The sequence below is a fragment of the Panthera uncia genome (assembly GCF_023721935.1).
Source record: "Panthera uncia isolate 11264 chromosome B3 unlocalized genomic scaffold, Puncia_PCG_1.0 HiC_scaffold_2, whole genome shotgun sequence".
Taxonomy (NCBI): Eukaryota; Metazoa; Chordata; class Mammalia; order Carnivora; family Felidae; genus Panthera; species Panthera uncia.
This window is the reverse complement of record NW_026057583.1, coordinates 692,706-718,979: the sequence shown is the minus strand read 5'-3', so window position 1 is coordinate 718,979 and position 26,274 is coordinate 692,706. Positions and strand designations below refer to the sequence as shown.

The 26,274-nt window shown below is 43.1% G+C and overlaps 2 protein-coding genes across 2 annotated transcripts in view; one reads left to right on the top strand and one right to left on the bottom strand.

Annotated features, from left to right (window-relative positions):
* The window catches only part of WDR93 (WD repeat domain 93), a 49,798-nt gene extending 30,687 nt beyond the window's left edge, over positions 1-19,111 (bottom strand). Inside the window, exons 1-5 of the mRNA XM_049614279.1 lie at positions 19,068-19,111; positions 10,746-11,090; positions 9,947-10,139; positions 8,268-8,332; positions 1,010-1,088 (exon numbers count right to left, since the gene is read on the bottom strand). Of these exons, the coding sequence (XP_049470236.1) occupies positions 1,010-1,088; positions 8,268-8,332; positions 9,947-10,139; positions 10,746-11,048 (640 nt within the window). The 5' untranslated portion in view covers positions 11,049-11,090; positions 19,068-19,111. The remainder of the gene's footprint in view (positions 1-1,009; positions 1,089-8,267; positions 8,333-9,946; positions 10,140-10,745; positions 11,091-19,067) is intronic.
* A 10-nt stretch (positions 19,112-19,121) lies between these two features.
* Positions 19,122-26,274, top strand: part of PEX11A (peroxisomal biogenesis factor 11 alpha) — a 14,420-nt gene continuing 7,267 nt past the window's right edge. Inside the window, exon 1 of the mRNA XM_049614277.1 lies at positions 19,122-19,317. Within this exon, the coding sequence (XP_049470234.1) occupies positions 19,262-19,317 (56 nt within the window). The 5' untranslated portion in view covers positions 19,122-19,261. The remainder of the gene's footprint in view (positions 19,318-26,274) is intronic.

Here is a 26,274-nt window from a genome sequence, read left to right as displayed (position 1 = left end):
CCCAGGAACTACTAAAGAGTATAAAAGCTTCCTTTGATGCATAAAACATTATGAAGTATACGCTTTCTCTCAAGCACTTCACATTTGAGGGGCCCGGGGCAAGAATATAAATAGAGGCCCAAAGTTAAAAATCAAGCTAACAGTCACTTGAATAAAATATGTCCTATCACCATAGTAATGATTACAGCAGGTAGGATCCAAGATGAATGCTAGAACTGGTGGCCATCCTTTAAGGGGACCCAGGATACGTGCGTTGCCTCGTGTTTATCATTACTGTGGCGGTTTCAATATATGCCTCCAAATTCTTTGATCCTCCTACCTCAAAGAGGTAGAGAGGCTTAAATCCTCTGCCCCAGAGTGTGGTCCAGGCATAGTGACTTGCTTCTAACAGAGTATGGGAAGGGAAGTGTTTTATCAATGGAGGAATCTGGCAGACACCTGTTAGGCAGGTGATGTCGCTAGCACATACACCCTGATATACAGTGACGAGAGCACTTCACCCCTGTGGCATTTCCCCCAAATCCTTAACCCCAGTTGAATCCTGAGAAAAATAGCAGGCAAATTGAAATTGAGAGACATAGTGCAAAATATCTAATCGGTATTCTTCAAAAAAGCGTCAAGGTCAAGGAAAACAAAGACCAAGAAATTGTCATAGATGGGAGTAGACTAAGAAGACACGATGAGTAAATATAATATGACATCCTGAACTGAGCCTTGGAACAGAACTATTAGTGGAAAAACTGGTGAAATCTGGGGGGGAAAAAAAACTTTAGTTAATAGTATTGTACCAATGTCATTGCTTAATTTTGACAAATGGTCACATTAAATGTCGGTATTGGGGAAGCTGGGCGAAGGGTGCAGGGGAACTCTGTACCTATCTTTGTAGCTCTTCTGTAAATCTTTGCAACGTTTCTGTAAATTATTTCTAAATAAAAACGTTTGGAAACAAGGTGGTCGTCTCAAGAGACTACACATCTGAACCTTCTCAACCACCTTTGGTTAATCTTGCCTTGTAGGAGGAAGGCTGCGAAGTCGCCTCCGTGGGAGATCTCCGTCTTCAGACAGGTGGTTTGCTTGCTGATATCGTCCTGGGAAGAAGAGAGGGGCGGAAAGAGGGAGCTCAGCCTGAGGACAGACGGGAGTGTGTTTCGGGGTCTCTTGGGGTTCATACCAGGAAACATGAGTCCTTTTAAAGCTCGTGACACAAAAAAGATGTCTCGAAATGCTTCATACTTCCCATTTTTGTACAGGAGTTGGTCAAGATCGTATGTAAAGAAGCAGAACTCGATTTTCTGCCTGAACGTTTTTGGACTTACTTCCTGGTTTTTTAAATACTCCAGATGGTTGTGGTGATTGCATACTATCTGTTCTCCTGGTCATATCTGCAAACTCTAAAGACCTGCGCCAGCACTCAGTTATTCAAAATGAGATGAAGAAAGTTCTACTGAAAACTCTGGTCAGCCACTTGAAGAAAGGCTCCATCTGGACCTTAGCAGTGCCTCTGTCTGTTCCGGCTGCTATAACAAAATACCATAGACTGGATGGCTCACAAACGATGAACCTTTATCTCTCACAGTCCTGGAGGCTGGAAATCTAAGATTTCCAAGGACTTCAAGAACCTGGCCGATGCAGTGCCTGCTAAGGGCCCATTTCCTGGTTCACAGATTTCCTGCCTGCCACCTTCCCAGTGTGTCCTTACATGGCAGAAGGGTTGAGGGAGCTCTCCTAGGCCTCATATAAGGGCACTAATCCCTTGCCCTTGTCCTTGATGAAGGCTCTGTCTTCATGACCTAAACACCTCCCAAAGGTCCCACCTCCCACTATCATCACAATGGGGATTAGGATTTCAACCCAGATTTTGTGGGGACACAAACATTTAGTCCATAGCAAGTAGAGACTGACTGTAACCCTAGTATGAAATCTACTCGAATTTCAGGCCAGGTGAGAGACTCCATGTTTATGGTTGTCTATGACTTGCTTTTTAATTTTCTTAATTGTATCTTTATAATAACAAAGATAATTAGTAGTAGTAGTAATATTTTAAGTTTATTTATTTTGAGAGAGAGAGGATGAGCAGGGGAGGGGCAGAGAGGGGACAGAGGATCCAAAGTGGGCTCTGTGCTGACAGCAGAGAGCCCGATGTGGGGCTCGAACTCACGAACCATGAGATCGTGATCTGAGCTGAAGTTGGATGCTTAACTGACTGAGCCACTCAGGCGCCCCAAAGATAAGTATTATTATTTTTAAGGCCTTTATTCAGGCTCTGTGCTGACAGCTTGGAGCCTGGAGCCTGGAGCCTGCTTCAGATTCTGTGCCTCCCTCTCTCTCTGCCCCTGCCTTCTCTCTCTCTCTCAAAAATGAATAAACATTAAAAAAAAAAAAAAAGAACTTTATTAACAGGTGCTTGCATTTTGTTGACTTTTTGAAAAAAAATCAAGTTGTAATGTTTTATTGCAAATTAAAAATGAGGTGCTTAAAAATCTCAACTTGGCTAGATACGAAACAATTTTAAAACCATTAAAAAAGTATATTAAAAAAAAAAAGGCTTTTTGAAAAACCCATTTGGTATTACCAAAAAGAGACATCTTCAGGTAAAAATAAAAATCAGGGGTACCTGGGTGACTCAGTCGGTTGAGCATCTAACTCTTGATTTCTGCTTAGGTCATGATCTTGCATTTGGTGAGATTGAGCCCCACATGGGGCTCTGCCCTGACAGTGCAGAACCTGCTAGGGATTTCCCCCTTCCCCCCTCTCTCTGTCCCCCTCCTGCTTCTGCACTCTGTCTCAAAATAAATAAACAAACAGGGGTGTCTGGGTGGCTCAGCTGGTTAAGCGTCTGACTTCGGCTCAGGTCATGATCTCTGGATTTGTGAGTTCGAGCCCTGCATCGGGCTCTGTGCTGACAGCTCGGAGCCTGGAGCCTGCTTCTGATTCTGTGTCTCCCTCTCTCTCTGTTCCTCCCCTATTCATGCTGTCTCTCTCTCTCTCTCTCAATAAACATTTAAATTCTTTTTTAAATAAATAAACATTAAAAAAAAAAACAGATGCTGGCATAAATAGTGACACTAGTTCCAGTTGTCTGGTCAACAGTAGAAAAACAAGGTCTTCAGCTCTGATCTTTCGTTTGCCCCTTACTGCTGGGATTTCATAATCATTTCTTTTCTATTTCCCCCGTCCCCCAGTTCCCTCCCCTCCAGCAACCACCAATCAGTTTTCTGTATTTAAGAGTCTGTTTCTCTTTTTTCTTTGTTTGTTTTTGTTTCTTAAAATCCACATATGAGCAAAATCATATGGTATTTGTCCTTCTCTAACTTAGTTCACTTTGCATAATACTCTCTAGTTCCATCCATGTTGTTGCAAATGACAAGATTTCATTCTCTTTTTATGGCTGAGTAATATTCCATTGTGTGTATATATATACCTCATCTTCTGTATCCATTCATCAGTCGATGGACACTTGGGTTGCTTCCATAATTTGTCTACTGTAAATAACGCTACAGGAAACACAGAGAGGTACGTATATCTTTTTGAATTAGTGTTTTCATTTTCTTTGGTTAAATCCCCACTAGTGCAATTGTTGGATCATAGGGTAGTTCTATTTTTAATTTTCTGAGGAACCTCCATACTGTTTTCCAAAGTGGCTGCACCAGTTTGCATTCCCACCGACAGTGCACGAGGGTTCCTTTTTTTCCACGTCCTCGCCAATACTTGTTATTACTGTCTTTTTGAGTCTAGCCATTCTGAGAGGTACGAGGCAATATCTCATTGTGGTTTCGATTTGCATTTCCCTGATGATGAGTCATGTTGAGCATCTCTGCCTGTGTCAATTGACCGTCTAGATGTCTTCTTTAGGGAAATGTCTGTTCGTGTCTTCTGCCCAGTTTGTCATTGGATTATTTGGTTTTGGCTGTTGAGTTGTATCAGTCCGTTGTTTATTTTGGATCCAAACTCTTTGTCAGGTGTATCGTTTGCAGATACCTTCTCCCATTCCCTAGGCTGCCTTGTCATTTTGTTGAAGCATTCCTTCACCGTGCACCTCTTATCTTGGTGTAATCCAGGTGGTTTATTTTTCCTGATCACGTCTTGTCAGAGGACTGAAGCGGGCGGTGGAAGAGTTGGTAAGCCTGCATTTACTCAGCCCCGCCCTGCTCCGCCTTGGGAACCAGGAAGTCTCACCTGAATTCTTGGCTGCTTTTGTCCCTCTGCCATCTTATGGCTTAGGTTTTCTGGGCGTTTGCATTAGTAACAGAAGTTGCGGGGTTGAGGTGGCTGCTGACCTTGGCTCTCATCTTGATTTTCCCCCAATACAGATTCTCTCACTGGTGTACCTGGTTCTGCGCCCTGCTTGTCAACCCCCTCCATCCATTCTTCCTGCGCAGGAGGGTTGGTGTGGTATGGCGGGTCTCTGCCTGTACACAGGTAGGGACTGTTGCCTGCACCGGGCCCAATGCTGCGGGGCCTGACCTTCAGGGGCACCTTCTGACCCCTCATTCCTTCCCCCACTCTCACTAGGTGGGATCCTGCTGGTGATTGCATGGAGGTCCAGCCGTAGACGGGGACAGCATTCACGGTGGCTGTGTTCCCCTACAGATGTACTGTCTTGTGCTGAATTCCACCAGGGCCTTAACACCTGCTGCCTCACACACTTTCTTCTCCAACAGTACCAAACTTCACCGTCTCGCCATCTCCTACACCGAAAGGACCCTTCCTGGGGTTACTCTCTATGGCAATCTGCCGTCCAAATACATCCTCCTTGGTGTCTTTCCTGCTGATGAAACCCTGTCTGTTCTCCATGTGGAACCATCTGACTGTTCCCTAACCATCGTTGCCATGACCTCCTTGTCCCCGCCAGCAGGTGCCAGTGCTCCCTGCAACACGGCAGGTGGTGTGGGCAGGGGCCTCCGCCTCACTGCTCGGGATTGTGCTCATGCTGTCCGGGGCCAGCTGTGACAGCGGTGGCTCCTCCTGGGGTGTAAGGGTCACTGGGCTGGTGCCGGCAGTGGTGGGAGAGGGGGGCTGCTCAAGGCTCTCAGGGCTCCAGTTAGTTCCTGCTACAGAGTGAACTCTAATAACATCTTTTGATGAGGAGTTTTAATTCTTTTCAAACAGCTTTATTAGAAATATAATAACATATACTAACTACACGTTTCATGTTTATTTATTTTTGAGTGAGAGAGAAAGAGCAAGAGGTGGAGGGGCAGAGAGAGAGGGAGACACAGAATCCGCAGCGGGCTCCAGGCTCTGAGCCGTCAACACAGAGACCGACGCGGGGCTGTGAGATCATGAGGCTTAACCGACTGAGCCACCCAGACACCCCCCGAACTACATGTTGAAAGTGTACAATTGGACGTTTCGACATATGTATATCCCTTAAAACCATCACAAGACCGTGAACATATCCATCACCCCCAAAAGTTTCATCCTGCCCTTGGTAATCATTCCTTCCACCTTCCTCCCACCGCACCCCAGGCAAAAACTGATGCTCTCCGTCACTACCTTAGTTTGCATTTTCTAGCATTTTATATAAATGGAATCATTCAGTATGTACTCTTTTTGTTTCTGATTTCTTTCACTCGGCGTAATTATTTTAAGATGCATCCACATCGTCATGTGCCTGAATATTAGTAGTTCATTCCATCGTGTGGGCATACCGCAGTTGGCTTATCCACTCACGTGCTGATGGACTTTTGGGTGTTTCTGGGTTTTGGCTCTTACGTGTAGAGCTGCTTACAAACAGTCATGTGCACGTATCTGTATGGAGATATGCTCTTATTTCTCCTGTGTAAATATCAAGGCGTGGAATGCCTGGATTGTATGGTAGGCGTACGTTTAACTTTTCAAAAAAACTGCCAAAGGGACGCCTGAATGGCTCCGGCAGTACAGTGAGCAACCCTTGATGTCGGGGTTGTGAGTTTCAGCCCAGTGCTGGGCGTAGAGATTAAATTAATTAATTAATTAGTTAAAAAAATAAAACCTACCACAACGATTGTACCGTTATACTTGACCGCCAGCAGTGCACGAGAGTTCCAGCTGTTCTGTGTCTGTGTCCCTGTCAGCACTTGGTATGGTCGGTCTTTTTAATTTTAGCCAGGCTAATACATGCACAGTGGTAGGTCATCATGATCTTGACTTGCATTTCACCAATGACTAAGGATGTGGAGCATCTTACTGTCTTTCCAAATAGCTTCTTTGGTCAGCTGTCTTTTCTTTTCAAATCCTTTGCCCATTTTAAAAGCTGGGTGTTTTTAATCCTTCATTTTCGAGTTTGTGTTTTGAGAGTTCATCACGTGTTCGGGATTCAAGTCATTTCTCGGGTCTGTGATTTACAATTATTTTCTCCCAGTCTATTGCTTGTCTTTTTATTCTTTTACCAGTGTCATCTACAGAAGAAGTTTTAAATTTAGATGAAGTCCAATTTGTCAGTTTTTTCCTGTATGTTGTGCTTTTGATGTTGTAGCTAAAACCTTTTGGCCTAACCCCAGGTCACGAGACTTTCTCTTATGTTTTCTTCTAGAGGTTTTATGATTTTAGATTTTACATATAGACATATGACCCACTTCAATTTTTGTGTTTGTTGTGAGAATAAGAAGTTTTTAACTTTGATGAAGTCCAATACCAATTTTTTCTTTTATATTCAGTGCTCTTCATGTCCTAAGAAATATTGTAGCAAATATATTTTCTTGTGTTTTCTTCAAGAACCCTTTACATTTAGACCTGTAATCCACCTCAAATTAATTCTTTTTAAAATGTTTATTTATTTATTTTGTGAGAGAGAGAGAGAGAGAGAGAGAGCGAGCACGGGTGCACAAGTGGGGGAGGGGCAGAGAGCGAGAGAAGGAGACAGAGAATCAGAAGCGGGCTCCAGGCTCTAGCTGTCAGTGCCGAGCCCGACGCGGGGCTTGAACCCATGAACCACAAGATCATGACCAGAGTTGAAGTCAGACGCTCAACCAACTGAACCACCCAGGCACACCTCGAATTAATTCTTATATATGGTATAAAGTAAGGCTGAGGTTCATTTTCCCTCCCACTTTTTTTTTTTGATGTTTATTTTTATTTTTGAGAGAGAGCATGAGTGGGGAAGGGGCAGAGAGAAAGAGGCAGGGACAGAGGATCAAAAGCGAGCTCTGTGCTGACAGCAGCAAGCCTGATGTGGGGCTTGAACTCACAAACCATGAGATCATGACCTGAACCAAAGTCGGACGCTCAACCGATTGAGCCACCCAGGTGCCCCATCCCTCCCACGTACTATTCTAGCATTCCAGCATCATTTGTTGAAAATACTTTCTCTTCCCCACTGACTTCCTTTGATGCCCATCAATGGTATTCTTTATAAGACAATGGTATTTTTTTTTTAATTTTTTTTTAACATTTATTTTTGAGACACAGAGAGACAGAGCATGAATGGGGGAGGGGCAGAGAGAGAGGGAGACACAGAATCAGAAGAGGCTCCAGGCTCTGAGCCATCAGCCCAGAGCCTGACGCGGGGCTCGAACTCACGGACCGCGAGATCGTGACCTGAGCCGAAGTCGGACGCTTAACCGACTGAGCCATCCAGGCGCCCCAAGACAATGGTATTTTTTATAAGGCAATTAAAAATTTTACGGTGGGTTCATTGAGTCACAAAATACTTTCTGAGAACCCACTGAATACAGGTAGTGTGCTAGGAGCAGGGGAGGCATGGGTGAATAGTGTCCCCTGCCCTCAAGAAGGTTATGTCCAAGAGAAGAAGCGGTCATACAAACAAATAGGATGGAGGGTGGAGAAAACACCGTGACAGAAAGTCGTGCCGTATGGGGGTAGACAGAGGAGGGAGAGACCGGGTCCTTGGGGCATAAGAGGGAAAGTATCTCAGAGGATATATTTGAGCTGGTCTTGAGGGAAATGTAAGGAAGGAGGGAGATTTAACAGGCGCACATGGTAGGCAGGGAGGCAAGGAGAATACTCCCAGCAGAGGGAACAGGATGTGAAGCAGCCTGGAAAATTCAGGGACTTGTTAAGTAGTTGTTGAATGTGTCAGTCTGGTGCTCAATCTGGAGTTCCTTAGTAAGCGTCTTCTCTGGACAACATGGTAAGTGAATCCAAGGCATTCAGCATGTGCCCTTGGATGGCGGGGCATCTTTTAATCGGATCTCTTAGAGGAGGTGCTCTGTCCAGAGAGTCGCTATCTTTCTACTCTAGGACAGCTGTCGTCACCTCCATATTAAAAGTAAACTTCATCTGCTACAGCTCTTAGCCCAGCCACAGGTAAGAGAACAGGAACTTACCACTTCATTGATGGCTTTGATTAGGAAAAGACCATCCTTACAAAAATAAAACAGTCTAGCGATACCTGAAATGGAAAAATCAGTGACAGACCATTGAGTCAGAGAAGAACCGGAATTTTATATCTGACTTTCTGAATTCTCATCGTGCGCTCATGGGTCCTTAGGCCTCCTCCTGGCCCCTCCACAGCCCCTGCTGATCTCAGTCTCCCTGCTTTCCTCCACCCCTGTCATGACATGTTCAGGCTGTTCTCCCTCCTGGATCCTCCCTACCGACGCTGGCCCATCCTCTTGTCCTGGAAGCCTCTGGAAAACACTCATAACTTGCCCCAATACCCATAATCCAGAAGGGCAAAGGCAAAGGGCCCACCCTGTAAGCAGGTCTAACTCGACCCACTAAACATCTGAGGGATATCTGCTCCATGACCACAAATGTCCCAGGGACAGCCAAGACACTCTCTTCCCTCAAGCGCACTGCACTGAGGGTCACACGGACATGAAAGCAAGTAAACATGCAGCGTGATAGATGCGATCCCATCTTTAGGCCCCACTCCTCCTGAGTATCAACATTCCCCTTCCTGCTGCCCCAGGGCTGCGCGTGGTCAGCTCAGACCGCTGAGGCCTTATTCCCCTATGACTGCTGTCAAGGAATGGCATCATCGTCCACCCCATTATCTAAGGCAGAGAGGAGGACCATTTTTCTCACCTCCCCACTCACATCCCTGCTCACCTACCCCATACGCATATTCCGCTGCTGGCCGAGTTTTGCCATTATGTTTACCTTTTTGTTTTTTAAACTTTTTATTTTGAACTAATTTTAGGCTTGTAGAAAAGTTGCGAAAATAGTTGAGTTCCCATATATCGCTCACATCACTTCCCCCGTGATAACATCTTACATGAACACAGCACCATTTTTCTTTTCATTTTACCAGCCTGTGCCTTGGTTCGGAACTTCATAGTTTCTCTCTTCGATGAATGCAACACTTCTTCTTGGTTTCCCTCCCTGCCCTTTTTTTCTTTTTCTTTTTTTTTAAGCAGCAAAAGATGGGTTTATTTGGGAATAGTAGAGAATTGCAACCCTGGACCAGCAAACTACTGCAAAACCACATCTCTGCCTCTCATTTTGACTTTTCAGACTGCTACCATGGTGTCCTTCCTAAAATGCCAATCTGGTCAGGTCACTCACTCTCCTGTAGAAACAGGGCCCTCCAAGTCTCTCTATGGTTCCATATACAATAGTCCTCATGAAGGCCTGATTCATCCTCAAGCTGAGGGAAAAGAACCAATCCCTGGTTTCTATGAGCAGCAAGATTTCTGAGTACCCAAAGGGTGGGGACTCTGGGTCCACGTTGGCTGGTTCAAATCCCGCCTGTACCCCTTACCTTCTATGTTACCTCAAGTGAGTTATTTAACCTCAGTGCCTCAGATGCCTCTTCTGAAAAACAGGGATAATAAACTGTACTTACTTCCTAGGGCTGCTGTGAGGGTTAAATGGGCCAACCTATGTGTAACGTTAGAATAGTGCTTGGCACACCATCCTGTTCTGTAGACGTTAGTCAATGCTACGTGGTCAGGGAGAATTCTCCATGTCTGGCCTCACCCATACCTGGAAGGGAGATTTAGTTGAACGGTCTATGGACACTTATAAGTTAGGCTAAAAAATAAATAAAAAGAACGAGTACCCGTTTCATCCACAGGAGCAATAAGTATTTCACTCCCCAAATCTGCGGCCCAGATGGAAGTGACATCAACCTTAAGTTTCTCCCAAATATACAGTCGTTTAGCATCGTACAGATTATAGATGGAGAACCCTTTGGCTCCTCCAATGAACACATAGTCTTGGGAAACAGCCATACAATTTGGCATTTTGTTGAGCTGGGAAAACAAAAACAAAGAAGAAAGGAATGCTTTTCAGCTGCCCCCATCTGCAAGAATATGAGCTGACTTTTCAGAGAGGCATGTGGGTCCTTCCTGGATACAGCATCACCCCAAATAGTGCTCATCTAAATATCTTGCCAAGCGTCAAGACAGTCATAGCATTCTACTTTTAGGGGAAAGGAGCCAGAGAAAACAAGTACACATTCACAACACTAACCCTGACCACGAGCCCTCTGAGGAGTGGACAAGTGGTCCCATTCCCTGTACTTTTTTCATGTAGAACACTGCAGAAAGAGCTATAGCTGAGGCACTGGCAGATTCTCAACCATCAAGCAAGAGGGTGGTTAATATATTCAGAAGTATTTTTAAATAACAACAGAATATAAAAGACTTTCTGTATAGTCTTCAACTAACCAGAATATCCATTTCCCCGGAGCAACTACGAGACCCATTTTAATCAACGACAGCACGCTTATAATCTTTCAGAAATGCCCCCGTCTTATTGAATGAAGGATCCTTGGAGGAATTCCTTCCCCGGATCAGGCGTTTTCATTTATAAGTACTCAGCTGGGAAACAGGGACTCCTGGTCGGCGGTTCCGTACCTTGCTTTCTACAAGCGGAAGGTAGATGGTGGGCTGGACCCGGCTGTGCTCCGCTTCCCTCAGCGCATCCCTCTTCATGATCACTTCCCAAGCCTGGTCAAACAGAAGGTTCACCGTCTTGTGGATCATTCGGTAAGGCTGAGGCAGGGATTCCAGCTCCTGTTCTGAATCTTTGAAGGCAAAATCCTTTTCATCGTCCTGAGGCCAGTCCTGCTCTGTTGGGGACGGCACCTCCAGCAGCACCTTTCGTACAAAGCTGGAGAGCCTCATCTTACGGACTTGACTTCCTCCGGGGGCTGACATCACAGAAGCCGGCCCTGGAAACTTCTATGAAACTCTGAAAAGCTGATAAAGGAAGCAAGCGGAGGTACTTTGAGAAACAGGGCAAGTTACCAGAAGACAGCACGTCATCCCTTCTAGCACAAAAATAGGCCCGTGGGGACTGTTTGTTCTAGAGACGGGCACTTCCCTTATTTACCACAGGGCCCTTCCTATTAGTATGGATATCATGTCAGTATGGATATATGCTTTTCATATTAGTAAGGAGAGCAGCAGAAACGGGTATTGACAAGTCGCATCTTCCAGGCTGGCCCAAGATGACGTGTGTGCACTATGGTGCAGGGAGAGGACTTAGGTATTCTTGTTGCCCTTCTCCTTCTGCTAAGAGAGCGTCCGTCTCAGTGCCAGCTAGAAGCCAGCCTACCCGCTACGTTCTCCTGCTTCTTCCATCTCCGCAAATGGCTGTGCCCAGGCCAGCTGGGTGGCGAGCCACGTCTGCTCTCCTTCATTTCTTTCACCTCCGACCAGATGCCGTTAAGCACTTCTAACCCTTGCTGTCTCATTTGCTCCTTTCTCTCTAAGCCCACAGCTACTAACCAGGAGTTCTGTAGGCACAGTGCCCAGGGCCTGTGAGATTTTTCTAGGGGCTACAGAAATGTTTGAGACTTGAAAATTGACTAAAAGCAGACAAAACCCCCGCAAAATCAAAACTGTTCATCATTCACAAAAATATTGCAACTTTCTGGCTCCAGCCTGCATGTGGACATCATGTTTCTGTACAAACCTGTACAAATTATAAAAAAGGCTTTCAAATATTATAGTTAAATAAAGGCATTTAATGTGGCACATGGGGTCTCTTTTAAGATGAATAACATGTAGCAGAGTGGGGTCCTGCACTGTCAGCACTGGGGGCCGTGGAAGTCTTGTAAAAACCCATGGCCGTCATCTTTCCTCACCTGCTAGGGTACACCTGTGATGTTTCCGGCGCATGGGTAGAGGAGCCAGGTGTCTGAATATGAGAGAAAAGAACCACCTGAAAGAATTGGTAGGGACAGTAAACTGAGCTCCCACGGGGCCAAGAGTAATGCCTGGTGGAAACAACCAGGGAGAATGGAAAGCCTCGTAATTCACAAGCTTTGGGTGGAGTGCTCAGAAGAGTCTTGCCAAGTAGCGGGGAAAATTAGCCCTCAAATAAATGCCGCTCTGGCATTGCCAATCTAGTCTTAGAAGTTACGAGATCAAACGACTGATAAATAACTGCATACCAAAACAAAGCTTAAGAATACTTAGAGGAATACAGAAATATCCAGCGTCTAATGAAGGAAATGTCTGGGATCCAATAAAAAAACTACCTGGCATTCAGAGGCAAGAAAACACACCCATAATGAAGAGAAAAGTCAATTAATTGAAGCTGACTCATAGTCAACACAGCTATTAGAAGTAGCAGGGAAAAAACAGTTATATATATAACAACAGAATATAAAAGACTTTCTGTATAGTCTTCAACTAACCAGAACACCCATTATATATATATATATATATATATATATATATATATACACACACACACACATATATACATATACACACACACACACACACACACACACACACACACACATATATATATATATATATATATATATATATATATATATATTCCACATGTTCAAAAACGAAGAGGAAAAGTCAAGTAGAGATGTGGAAGGTACAAAGTAACCCAAACTGAACTTTTATTTATTTAGTTTTAAACTTTTTAATGTTTATTTATTTTTGAGAGAGACAGACAGACAGGGCATGAGTGGGGAAGGGACAGAGACACAGAATCTGAAGCAGGCTCCAGGCTCTGAGCTGTCAGCACAGAGCCCAACACAGGGCTCGAACTCACAAGCTGCGAGATCATGACCTGAGCCGAAGTCGGACCCTCAACTGACTGAGCCACCCAGGTGCCCCACCCCAACTGAACTTCTGGAGATGAAAGCTACAGTGTCTGAAATGAAGAACACGTTTGATTAATCACAAACTTTCAGAGAAAAATAAATTAGAAGATTAGTGAATTTGAATATACAGCAATAGAAACAACCAGAAAAAATGAAGTGAGGTGTGGGAGTTACCTGAAGTTCCCTAATATGTACGACTGAAATCCCCAAAGGAGGGAAGAAACAAAAAAAATCTGTAGAAATAGACAAAATATGTCTAAATATGATAAAAACTATAAACTCACAGATCCAAGAAGAAAAACAAGTCCTAAGGAAATGAAACATGAAGAAATCTATACCAAGGCACATCGTGATCAAAACTAAAGATGCGATAAAGACAAATTTTGAAAAGCAGCCAGAGGGGAAAAAAAAAAAAGACGTGAATAAAGGAACAAAATACAGGAGAGCAGCAGATTTCCTGAAGGAAAGCACCAGTGAGAGAGCAGTGAAGCAGTGTTCTAGAAGACTCTAGCCAACGACAGCAGTGTTCAGCTTCTTTTTTAAGTACGTATGAAACATTTACCAAGACACATCACATCCGGGTCTGTAAGCTAAGTCTTTTTTTTTTTTTTTTTTTAACATTTTTTATTTATTTTTGGGACAGAGAGAGACAGAGCATGAACGGGGGAGGGGCAGAGAGAGAGGGAGACACAGAATCGGAAACAGGCTCCAGGCTCCGAGCCATCAGCCCAGAGCCCGACGCGGGGCTCGAACTCACGGACCGCGAGATCGTGACCTGGCTGAAGTCGGACGCTTAACCGACTGCGCCACCCAGGCGCCCCTGTAAGCCAAGTCTTAATAAATTTAAAAGTACTCAAGTCATACAAACTATGTTTTCTGACCACTCAGAATTATTTTAGAAGTCAATAACAGAGATTTAGAAAGATGCAAAACCTCAAAAATAACACGCTTCTTAATAACTTATGGATCACTACACATACTTATTAGAATGGCTAAAATAAAAAAAAAAGTATTGACAATACTAATAAAGATGCAGAGTAAGTGGGCAGGAATACAAAATGATACCACCCTGGAAAAGGATTTGGCAGTTTCTTATGAAGTCAAACATATATTTTACTCTATGACCCAGCAAGTGCGCTCCTGGGTATCTACTCCAGGAGTATGAATACTTACACTCACACACAAGCCTGTACACAAATGTTTATAGTGGCTCTACTTACAATTGCCAAAAATAAAAAAACCATCCAAATAGCCTTCGCCGGGTAAGTGGAGAAATCAACAGTGGTGTATCCACATAATGGAATACTCCTTGGTAATAAAAAGTAAAAAACTACTGACATACGCAAAAATATGGGTGAATCTCAAAGACATTATGCTCAGTGAAAGAAACCAGTCTCAAAATTTATGTGCAGCGATTCTATTTATATGGCATTCTAGAAAAGACAAAATGAGTAATGGGGGACAGAGCAGTAGTTGCCAGGAGTTATGGGTGGAGGAAGAATATTATTTAAAAAAAGGATAGCATGAGGGGGGTTTGGGGGGGCGCTGAAGCTGTTTTACCCATATTGGAAAGGAAGATGTAAAGCTGTCTTTATTCCTATTCAATATGATTATCTACATAGGAAATCTGATGAAATCTACCAAAAAATCTACTAAAACTAACAAATGATGTTGGCAAGGTTGCAGGATATAAGTTCAATATACAAAAACCTACTGTACTTCTATATACTGGCAACAAAAATCAAAAATTGAAATTAAAAAATACTATAATAGTATCAAAAGTATTATATAGGGATAAACCTGGCAAAAGTTGTATAAACTGTACACCTAAAGCTGTAAAATATTGCTGAGAGAAATTAAAGGAGACCTAAGTAAATGGGTTGAGATACTTTGTGGGTTAGAAGACTCAATTTTGTTAAGATGTCAATTCTTCCCAAATCTAAAATTCAACACAATCCCTATGAGAGTCCCAGCTGGCCTTTTTTTTTTTTTTAAGAAATTAAGAAGCTCATTTTATAATTCATATGGATATGCAAAGTACCTAGAATAGCCAAAATAACTTAGAAAAAAAAGGACAGAATTGGAGGACCAACACTACCTAGTTCAAGACTATTATAAAACTACAGTAATCAAGACAGTGTGGTATTGACATCAAGCTACACAAATAGATCAGTGAAACCAAATAAAAAGTCCAGAATTAGACTCACATATGAACAGACAGCTTATTTTTGACAAAGACGCAAAGCTAATTCAGTGGGAAAAGGATAGTTTTTTTTTCCAATAAATAATGCTGCAGCAATTCAATATCCACATGGAAAAGAAAATGAACTCTGATCTATACCTTGCAGCATATACAAAAATTCACTCAAAGTAGATCATAGACCAAAATGTAAAATTTTAAACCATGTAGCTTCTGGAAGAAAACATAGGAGAAAACCTTTGCAATCTTCAGTTAGACAAAGATTTCTTAGATATGACATTGAAGCACAATCCATAAAAGAAGAAATGGGTAACTTAAACCTTTCAGAAATAAGTGTATGTTTTTCAAAAACCACCATTTAGAGAATAAAAGATAGTCCACAGTCTGGGAGAAAACGGTTGCAGGTCATATATATGATAAATTACTTGTGTCCAGAATATTTTGCACATTCTTAAAACTCAGTAATAAGAAATGACTCAATTCTTTCAAATGGGCCAAAGGTTTGCGCACTTAACCAAAGAAGATATAACCGACGGACATGGGCACACGAAGAGATGTTCCATGTCATTAGTTAGTGAAATGGAAATTACAAGCACAATACATGTGTATTAGGATGCCTAAAGGTAAAAAGATCACACCAAGTGTTGTCAAGGATGTGGAGGACCTGGAATCCCTCCAACTACCGTTGGGAAGGTAAAATGGTACAATCAGTTTGGAAAACAGTTTAGTAACTTCTTAAAAAGTTAAACATATGGGGCGCCTGGGTGGCTCAGTCGGTTAAGCGTCCGACTTCGGCTCAGGTCACGATCTCGGGTCCGTGAGTTCGAGCCCCGCGTCGGGCTCTGGGCTGACGGCTCAGAGCCTGGAGCCTGCTTCCGATTCTGTGTCTCCCTCTCTCTCTGCCCCTCTCCCGTTCATGCTCTGTCTCTCTCTGTCCCAAAAATAAATAAACGTAAAAAAAAAAAATTAAAAAAAAAAAAGTTAAACATACTACCTACCACTATAGCCAGTCATCCCACTCCTCAGTATGATATAAGGGAACTGAAAACACATCCACACATAGGCTTCTACATGAATGCTCATCATGGCTTTATTAGTAGGAGCCCCAAACTGGAAACAACAAATGTTTATCAATAGGCAAACAGATAAACTCCCAGACAGTCACATCCCATATTTAGTGGGCATACAAAATAGCACAGCCACTTTGGAAAATAGTCTGGCAGTTTCTCACAAAGTTGAACATATACTCGTCCTATGATTCAGGAATTCCATTCCTACATATTACACAAGAAAAACTTAACATTTCATATGAAAATCTGTACTGTGCTATATTTATAGCACCTTTATTTATAATTGCCCCAAGCTAGAAACAACACGTACTTCAGTGCGTGAAGAGTTAATGAACTATTGTAGGTCCATACAATGGAATACTAGTTAACAATAAAAAGTTATAAACTACTGATTATGCGAAGTGAAAAAAATCAGATAGAAAAAGCTACATACTACATGATTCAATTTGATATTGTGAAAAAGCAGAGTTATAGGTATGGAGAACAGACTATATAAATCTGTGTTTAGAAGCACCCTGTGCTTTATCATCTAACGTATCATTGTGTTGTGTTTACTATTTACTCGCATCCCCCATTAACCTTTTACCTTAGGCTGAGAGCTTAGCACAGTGGTTGGGACATGGCTAACATTCAATAAATTTGCCTGCAGTATTGCCCTACCCTGGGACATAAATTTAGAGGATACTTCTGTCTCTCTCCCAAGCACTTCCCTCTGAAAAGTATAAGTAATTTGTGGGGCCAAGAGATTATACCCACCCAGAGCCTAGATGCACCCTTCTGGAGTCTAGACCGTGTTCAGGTACCTATACCCCTGAAATTTACTGCCCAGATGATGCCAAGGACTGCACAAACTTCTTTCCCAGCTTTCTCTTGAGGGCAGGCCCAGATGCTAATGTGTGCACCCCTAGACGTGAAAGATGGCCAAGGCATGGCTATTTGCAGGGGCAGGGGCAGGGGCAGGGGCAAACTTGGATGTGGCTTGGAATATCCACACATTGCATGTAAGGCCCCTCTCAGTGATGTGAATGGCAGCCAGGAATGAGAAGAGAAGGGGTGTGGGAAAGGACCAGGGGGCCAGCTCTCCCCACAGTACCATATTCCAGCTGTGTTTCCAGGTATTCCAAGCAGCCCAAGAATTCCTTTTTTTAAAAATATAATTCATTGTCACGTTAGCTCACATACAGTGTATACAGTGTGCTCTTGGCTTTGGGAGTAGAGTCCCATGATTCATCGCTTACATACAACACCCAGTGCTCATCCCAACCAATGCCCTCCTCAGTGCCCATCACCCATATTCCCACCTACCCTGCCCCCCCATCAACCCTCAGTTTTTTCTCTGTATTTAAGAGTCTCTTATGGTTTGCCTCCCTCCCTCTCTGTTTGAAACTATTTTTCCCCTTCCTTTCCCCCGTGGTCTTCTGTTAAGTTTCCCGAATTCCATATGAGTGAAAACATATGATATCTGTCTTTCTCTGGCTTATTTCACTTAGCAGAATTACCCTCCAGTTCCATCCACGTTGTTGCAAATGGCAAGATTTCATTCTTTCTCATTGCCAAGTAGTATCCCATTGTGTATATATACACACCACATCTTCTTTATCCATTCATCAGTTGAGGGACATTTGGGCTCTTTCCATAATTTGGCTATTGTTGAGAGTGCTGCTATAAACATTGGGGTACCTGTGCTCCTATGAATCAGTACTCCTGTATCCTTTGGATAAATTCCTAATAGTGCTATTGCTGGAGACCAAGACTTCTGAATGTGAAACTGGTAGAAGGTAGAAGAACAGAACATATCTAATGTGACAATTGGGTTACCTTGACTTAAAACTTTTAAATATTTAAATGTATGGAATGTGTGGGGCGCCTGGCTGGCTCAGTCAGTGGAGCACAGGAGGCTTGATCTTGGGATCATGGGTCTGAGCCCCACTTTGGGTGCAGAGATTAGTTAAAAAAAAATCTTTGGGGCACCTGGATGGCCCAGTTGGTTGAGCATTAGGTTCTTGATTTCAGCTCAGGCCATGATCTCACTGTTTGTGAAATCAAATCCCATATCAGGCTCTGCACTGACAGCACAGAGCCCACTTGGGATTCTCTCTCTCTGCCCCTCCCCCACTCTCTAAATAAATAAATTTAAAAAAATAAAATCTTTAATATTAATTAATTAATTAATTAACATATGGTATGTGGGTCTCTATTTGTAGTCCTACCCCGGGGCCTGCAAATGTTAAGGGCAGGCCTGACAAAGGGAATAAAGATTACAAAAATAGCTCACCTTACTTTTTGATTACAGGGGTACATTATAAAATTACTGCTATGGAAGGGGTGGGATTTCACATCTTCAGGCCCCAGAAAACTGCCATTCAGTGGTGCAGTTTCATCATAATTAACTTCTGCCTCCACTGTGTTCATGTTAGCCCTTCTAGGACTTCCTCAAGTAGCAATCTTCTTACAGTACTCAATAAACCTAGCAGACAATTCTCTCACTTTACCCAGCTCTCCGTGCTAGAAACACATGCCACAAACTGGCTTATCTCTGCTCTAACCATTTCCTTCCCCAGACCTGGAGCTGCTGTTCCTCAAGGGAAACCGAGGCACAGAGGTGGGAAATGATGCGGCCCCAAAGACCCCAAGCAAAACCTGAAGGGAATCTGCATTCAGGATGCCACATGGGTTTTTCCTGAGTTCCCAGGGTCTCCGGGAACGCCGGTGGTTGGGGAGACGGCCCCCCGTCCCGCAAAGCCCCCCTCTAGGAGACCCTAGATATCAAAGGGCGTCTGGGGACACGCGGGGAACCGCTGAACCCCAGCCCAAAGGCCGAGCTTCCGCTCACCTGCGCCGGCAGCTTGGCGTCGCCTTAGTAACCGCCACTTCCGGCCGCCACCGGAAGTCCGCGAAGTCCCTGGTCGGAAGGCGCGTCCGCCCCCACGGGGGCGGGGAGACTCAATCTGTCCCGCGGGGGACCCGGCGACACCTTGGAGGACTCGAGACTGCGCCGCGGGTGGCACGTGGCCTCGGCTGGGCGTCATGGATGCCTTCACCCGCTTCACCAACCAGACCCAGGGCCGGGACCGACTCTTCAGGTGAGTCAGGAGCCCGCGGCCTTCACTCCTTCCCGGTGCCGCAACCCGAGCTGGTCCCGTGTGGTTCGGCCCCGGAGGAGGGACCGAGTTCGTTTCTGGAGCCGCTCTCCGGCCCCTCTCTGGCACTCTGCGGGACTCCGGCGGAGCCTCCTCCGGGCAACCTTCGAGGCCCTCACCGTGGTGGACCAGTCCCCCAGCCCTCTTTTTTTTTTTTTTTCAAGTAATCACTACACCCACCATGGGGTTCGAACTCACACCCCCCAGGATCAAGAGCCCCACGCTCCACCGCTACACCTGAGCCAGCCAGGTGTCCCCGCCAGGATTTTTTTTTTTTTTTAATGTTGATTTTTGAGATAAAGAGAGCACAAGCAGAGGAGGGGCAGAGAGAGAGAGAGAAACAAAGAATCTGAAAAAGGCTGCAAGGCTCCAGGCTGCCAACGCAAAGCCCCAACTCAGGGCTCGAACCCACAAACTGAGATCATGACCTGAGCTCAAGTCCCAAGTTGGAGGTTAACCGACTGAGCCACTCAGCACTCCCCCATCTCCCCATCCCCCACCGCCACCCCCCACCAGGAATTTTATAAGATGAACTTTGGGTTGGCATTTGTGGCCAGGGAAGCCAACCCCTTGGCTGTGGTTTCAAATACCCCATGAAACGCTTATGGAGACACAGAAATTGTATTTATCTTTTATCATCGTCCTGCCTACCTCATTGAGATTGTAGGGAAGGAACAATTCTTCCTCTACCTTCAAGGTCTTTCAGCCAGCCAAAGAATTAAATTTACACAAAACAGGTTCACAGGAGGAAAAATCAAAAAAACAAAAAAATCAAGGATGTGTGCACAGTGGCTGGTATTGAGACCTGAAGAAATGACCAAGACAGGGATTTTTTTCTTCTTTTGAGACACAGAGACAATACATTTATGAGGAATTGACAGGATAAAGAAAGCAGGTGTTTGGAAACTTCAGTTAGGAGGGAATCCTAAACAGAATTTAGGCTGAGTTGGTAGGGTTAGAAAAAAAGTAACCAGGTTCGTTTCTGAAGCTTTCTCTGTTTTGAAGTCCCTATCTCTGGCGACAAGGATGTCCTTTTACTTCCTTAGTACAGGGAGGCTATTTTGCACATGGAAGATGTGTTTCCGGCTTTCTGGGTGACAGAGGAGTCTCTGAACCGCTGTTTCTTAAGTAATTTTTATTTAATTTGTATGCCAAAGTGGCACATTTTGGGGTGGCCTACCCTTGGCCTCTACGGTTCCCTTTTCTGAAACTTCCCTGGATGTTTTCTTGCTTTAAAACTTGAGCTGATAAATTGTCCCGTCTGCTTGAACCAGTGTCTTAGTTCTGAGGATAGGTCGTTTTAGTTAAACTCACTTTGGGAGGCGGCGATACAAGTGTGTTCTCACAGTTAGGCCTGTGGTTCAATTATCCAGGTAATAAATAAGGCCTCTCTCTGGAAATTAAAAGAAAAATAATGACCAGTGATTGGATCAAGTTGTAAAACCAGTTTCTGAGTCCTGAATGTAGCCAGTCCAGAGGGTTTCTAGTTGTCACGCCGAAAGCATCTTTACATAAAGTGAGGGCAGGCAGTGGCAATCTGGTGGAGTTTCTTGGTTTGTAACTTGAGTGTCTCTGGTGATCATTTCGCGTGGCCCATAGAGCACCAGGCACGAAGATCGTTTATGTATGAGCTGTTGTGCTTTTTCTGAAGTGCTCATCAAGTTGTTCATACTCAGTTTGCAGGGCTTCGGGGAAAAGGGTGGTCTTAGTTATCAAATGATTTCAAGTCAAACAGATAGAAAATATCAAAAATAATAGTTTGGAGAATTGTAGCCAAGCATTGGAAGAAACTAAAAGGAAATCAGGATCTAGTCCAGTTTATAATGAATTGTATTTGAATCTAATATCCACAGAGGTGTGTTACTGAAACGTTTTTGTTTTTTTTTTCCCATAATCACCTTCATTTTACTAGAGATAGCCAAATTAAGACTAATTTCTTTGCCAAATGAATCTAGTTTGGATAAACTTGGCCTGATGATTTACATAAGTACAGCAAAAATAGTGATTAATCATACAGGCTCTTTTAAATCCAGGGGCAGCTGGGTGGCTCAGTCAGTTGAGCATCCAACTTGGGCTCAGGTCATGATCCCACGGTTCATGAGTTTGAGCCACACCCTGGGCTGTGTTCTGACAGCTTGAAGCCTGGCGCCTGCTTCGGATTCTGTGTCTCCCTTCCCCCCCCCCCCCCCCCCCGCCCCCTCTTAAAAATAAACATTAAGAAGAAAAACACTTAAATCTGCTGTTGAACTTTAAACAGCCTCTTGAGGCCAGAAGCCAAGCCAAATACTTGCCATCAGACTTCACCTGTAATACCTATAGGTTAAAGTTCATTGCTCTCTTCTTGAGGTCCCCCAAATACCCTGAGGTTCTTGCACCCGCCAGGAAGTGACCTCCTTTACTCACCTGGTGAGAGGCTCATGCTGGGAGCCCTGCAAGCAAGGTATTAGGCTCTTCTTCCAAAAGGCTTTACTGGCTCCATATGATCACCATTAGTGCCTTAAAACTCTCTAGCCATATCTGAATTTATGCCTGTCTCCCAAATGTGACATTCCAGTCAAAGCCTTGGTAATACAACCAGTGTTTCTTTTTTTTTTTTTTTTTTTTTTTTTTAATGTTTATTTATTTTTGAGACAGAGACAGAGCATGAACGGGGGAAATAACCAGTGTTTCTAACCATGTCCTGTGCAAGGAGAACAAACTCTCATTGAACTTACCCAAATAAATATGTTGTCAAAAAAACATAAGAATTCAATGAGAGTTTTTGAATTCTAGAGGGATCAGACAGGGAGAAAAAGATAAATTGTTGTGAATCATAGCTTAAGAGAAAAACTTTTCTTAAATCTGGAAAAACAAAACATTAAAAGTCAGTATTTCAAACAAAAATGTCATTAAACTTACAATTATCCTCCTCAGTTCGTTTATGTTATTCTTGATCTGCTTAAATTCAGTTTTTCCTTTAGTTCCAGACATTCTTACCCAGTTCAGTTTTATGATCTTAAAATTATCAGAACCCTGCATTTGTCAAAATTCCTTTTTATGAATCTCTCAAGATGAAACGCATTTGCAGGAAGCTTTTGGAGAAGCATCCAAGTAAAGTATTAACTGTCTGTAAATGCTAAAAGAATTAAAAATGGCCATGGTTACAGATCTGCTTAGAGTTTGTCAGGGAGCAAGAATTCCTGTCCACTCAAAGGTCCTTCTAGAATCAAATTGACATGAGACAGATTAACAGGAAAAAAATCAAATTTGATAATGGGGATCCACGTAGACATGGAAATTCCAAAGGCAAGCAAGATGAGGTATATATGTCATTCTGAACTAAGGAGAAGGGATAGGGGTCTGGGGCTTCAGAGGAAAGGAATGTACTTTTACAGTGTGGTAAGAACAGATGTTTGGTAATTTGACGTTTGCCCTACGGTACAGATGGGTCATTCAGATAAGGGTCATTCAGATAAAATGTATCTTTGCTAATCACCCTTATTCTGGGAAAGAACCTCAATTTGGATTCTACGTAGTTAAGGAAGGGGCAGAAGTTTCCCTTGAGCCCACAGGGTCTCAAGTGCCTTCAGCTCAAAATAATCCACATGCCAAAGGGGTACATTTTGGGGGGACCTGTCATGAACCCCTTGAAGTTCATTACAGTGCAACTGACAAGGAAACTTATTTCTGTGACATCTAACACTTCAAGATAGTTCTATACCAGTACATATCAGATTTCTAGGAGTTTCATATAATTTCTAGAACACATATCTTAGTAATATATATCTATACAAATGTAATTTAAGAGGGTTTAGTATCACTTACTTGACAATGCTTCTCATGTAATTTAACACAACAAATAAACCTAATTAATGTAATAGCTCCTTTTTATAAAAGGAGACCAAATATTTTGAAATGTTCCATGGACCCTCTGGAACATTTCAGTTAAGTTGTAGACTTGATTTTAGAATTTGATGTTGGGAAGTTTGTCAAAAAATATCAAAACATTTGATTAAATAAGATCACAGATCATGATGAAACAATATCAATTTAGCTAAAGTGACAATAAAATTTTTTTTAATGTTTATTTATTTATTTTTGAGAGAGAGCACAAGCAGGGGAAGGGCAGAGAGACAGGGAGAGAGAGAATCCCAAGCAGGCTCCCTGCAGTCCACACAGGCCTCACTGTCCTTGAAGTGCCCGACACAGGGCTCGATCTCACGAACCATGAGATCATGGCCTGAGCCGAAATCAAGAGTCAGACGCTTAACTGACTGAGCCACCCAGGCAATAAAAAATTTTAAAGACAAATACAAAGGGTTACATAGTTGTAAGCAAAACTTAGCTTTTTTAGTATTAAGAAGACTCAGTTTTTTTGAATAATCAAAGATCTGATGAAGACAAAGCATTGAATCTTTGTTTTTCTAGGCAGATTACATGAAAGGTAAAAAACTCTTTACAATTTCTTATAAAAAGCAAACCAATAACCTAAGAAAACTTCTTCCTTTCATTTTATTTCATTTCATGTCAATTCCAGTGTAGTTAATAGAGTGTTATGTTAGTTTCAGGTGTACAATATAGTGATTCAGTGGTTCCATATATTACTGAGTGCTCATCAAGATAAGTGTGCACTTAATCCCCTTCATCTATTTTACCCATCCCTCCACCCACCTCCCCTCTGGTTACCATCGGTTTGTTTTCCGTAGTTAAGAGTCTGTGTTTTGGTTTGTCTTTTCTGTCTCTCTCTCTCTCTGTCTCTCTCTCTCTCTTTTGTTTCTTAAATTCCACATATGAGTGAAATCGTATGGTATTTGGCTCTGGCTTATTTCACTTAACATCATACTGTCTAGATTCCCCCCAGGTTGTTGCAAATGGCAAGATTTCTTTTTTTTTTTTTATGGCTGAGTGATATTCCATTGTGTGTGTGTGTGTGTGTGTGTGTGTGTGTGTGTGTGTGTGTGTGTCTCCTTTAACCTATTGATGGGCACTGGGTTGCTTCCATAATTTAGCTATTGTAAATAATGCAGTAAACATAAAAGTACATATATCTTTTCAAATTAGTGTGTTTGTATTCTTTAGGTAAATACTCAGTAGTGGAATTACTGCATCATATAGTAATTCTATTTTTAATTTTTTAAGGAACCTCCATACTATTTTCCACAGTGCGTGCCTGTACCACTTTGCATTGCATTCCCGCCAACAGTGCAGAAGACTTCCTTTTTCTCCACATCCTCAACACTTGTTTCTGAAAACTTCTACCTTTTGAAAGAGAAAAATTCTAATTTTGCACCAGTATACTTTTGATATTAAAACTTTTTTTTTTTAAATATGTATTTATTTGGAGGGAGAGCGCAAGTGGGAGAGGGGTAGAGAGACAGGGGACAGAGGATCTGAAGCAGGCTCTGGGCTGACAGACTGACAGCAGTGAACCCGATTTGGGGCTCGAACTCACAAACAACGAGATCATGACCTGATCAGAGGACACTCAACCAACTGAACCACCCAGGTGCCCCTTAAAACTCATTGTTAGATAAGTTTATTTTAATCTTAGCCACTACTGACCACATATAAAATTTGTTTTCAAAGGTTCCTTTTCCCTAAACTTTCTACAACCTTTTTTTTTTTTTTTTTTTAATATTCAGATTTTTGTCGTAAGTTTTCCCTCTTTAAATGATTAGCCTCACTTTAGGATAAAAAATTTTTTTGCCCCCCAAAAATGTATTTCCATTCTTCATACTTTTTCTTACCAAAAACATACATTTTACTTTCCTTGAAAGTTGTTTCTTTTATTATTTAAAACATTTTTTAAAATTTTTATTTATTTTTAATTTTTTTAATGTTTTTATTTATTTTTGAGACAGAGAGAGACAGAGTGTGAGGAGGGGAGGGGCAGAGAGAGAGGGAGACACAGAATCCGAAGCAGGCTCCAGGCTCTGAGCTGTCAGCACAGAGCCCGACGCGGGGCTCGACGCAGGGCTCGAACTCACGGACTGTGAGATCATGACCTGAACCGAAGTTGGACGCTTGACCGACTGAGCCACCCAGGTGCCCCTAACACATTTTTTTAATGTTTATTTATTTTTGAGAAAGAGAGAGAGAGAGTGCAGGCAGGGGAGGGGCAGAGAAAGAGGGAGACACAGAATCTGAAGCAGGCTCCAGGCTCCGAGGTGCCAGGACAGAGCCTGACACGGGGCTCAAACTCACAAACTGCGAGATCATGACCAGAGCCAAAGTCGGACGATTAACCGACTGAGCCACCCAGGCGCCCCTGTATTTTATTTATTTTTTAAAGTTTATTTATTTTGAGAGAGAGCGTGTGCTAAGGGGGGAGGGGTAGAAGAGAGAGAATCCCAGGCAGGCTCTGCGTTGACAGTGCCGTAGCTGATACAGCACTTGACCAGCGCTTGACTGTGAGATCTCATGAGCTGTGAGATCATGACCTAAGCTGAAATCAAGAGTTAAGATGTTTGACTGAGCTACCCAGCACCTCTAAAGTTTGTATGTTAAAGAATGGGTCTTAGGTCCTAAAGCGGATGAGGATAGAAAATTTGTATCATAGAGGCATAGAGAAGGTATCCAAGTTTTTTCTAAAGTGGGCTTTTTTAAAGATTTTTTTAAAATTTAAGTTTATCTTAGAGAGTGAGCAAGCAGGGGAGGGGTAGAGAGAGAGGGAGACAGAGAGAATCCCAACCAGGCTCTGCACTGTCAGCACAGACCCTGACGTGGGGCTCGAACTTATGTACCACGAGATCATGGCTGGTCATGGGCCGAAATCAAGACCCAGATGCTTAACCAACTGAGCCACCCAGGTGCCCCTCCTATGGTGGGCTCTTTGGGACATACTGGTCTCTTACTAGAGTTGCTAGAGCCTGAGCATAATATTCTTTTTAGCAGATTTTATTTTATTTAAATGTTTAAGTT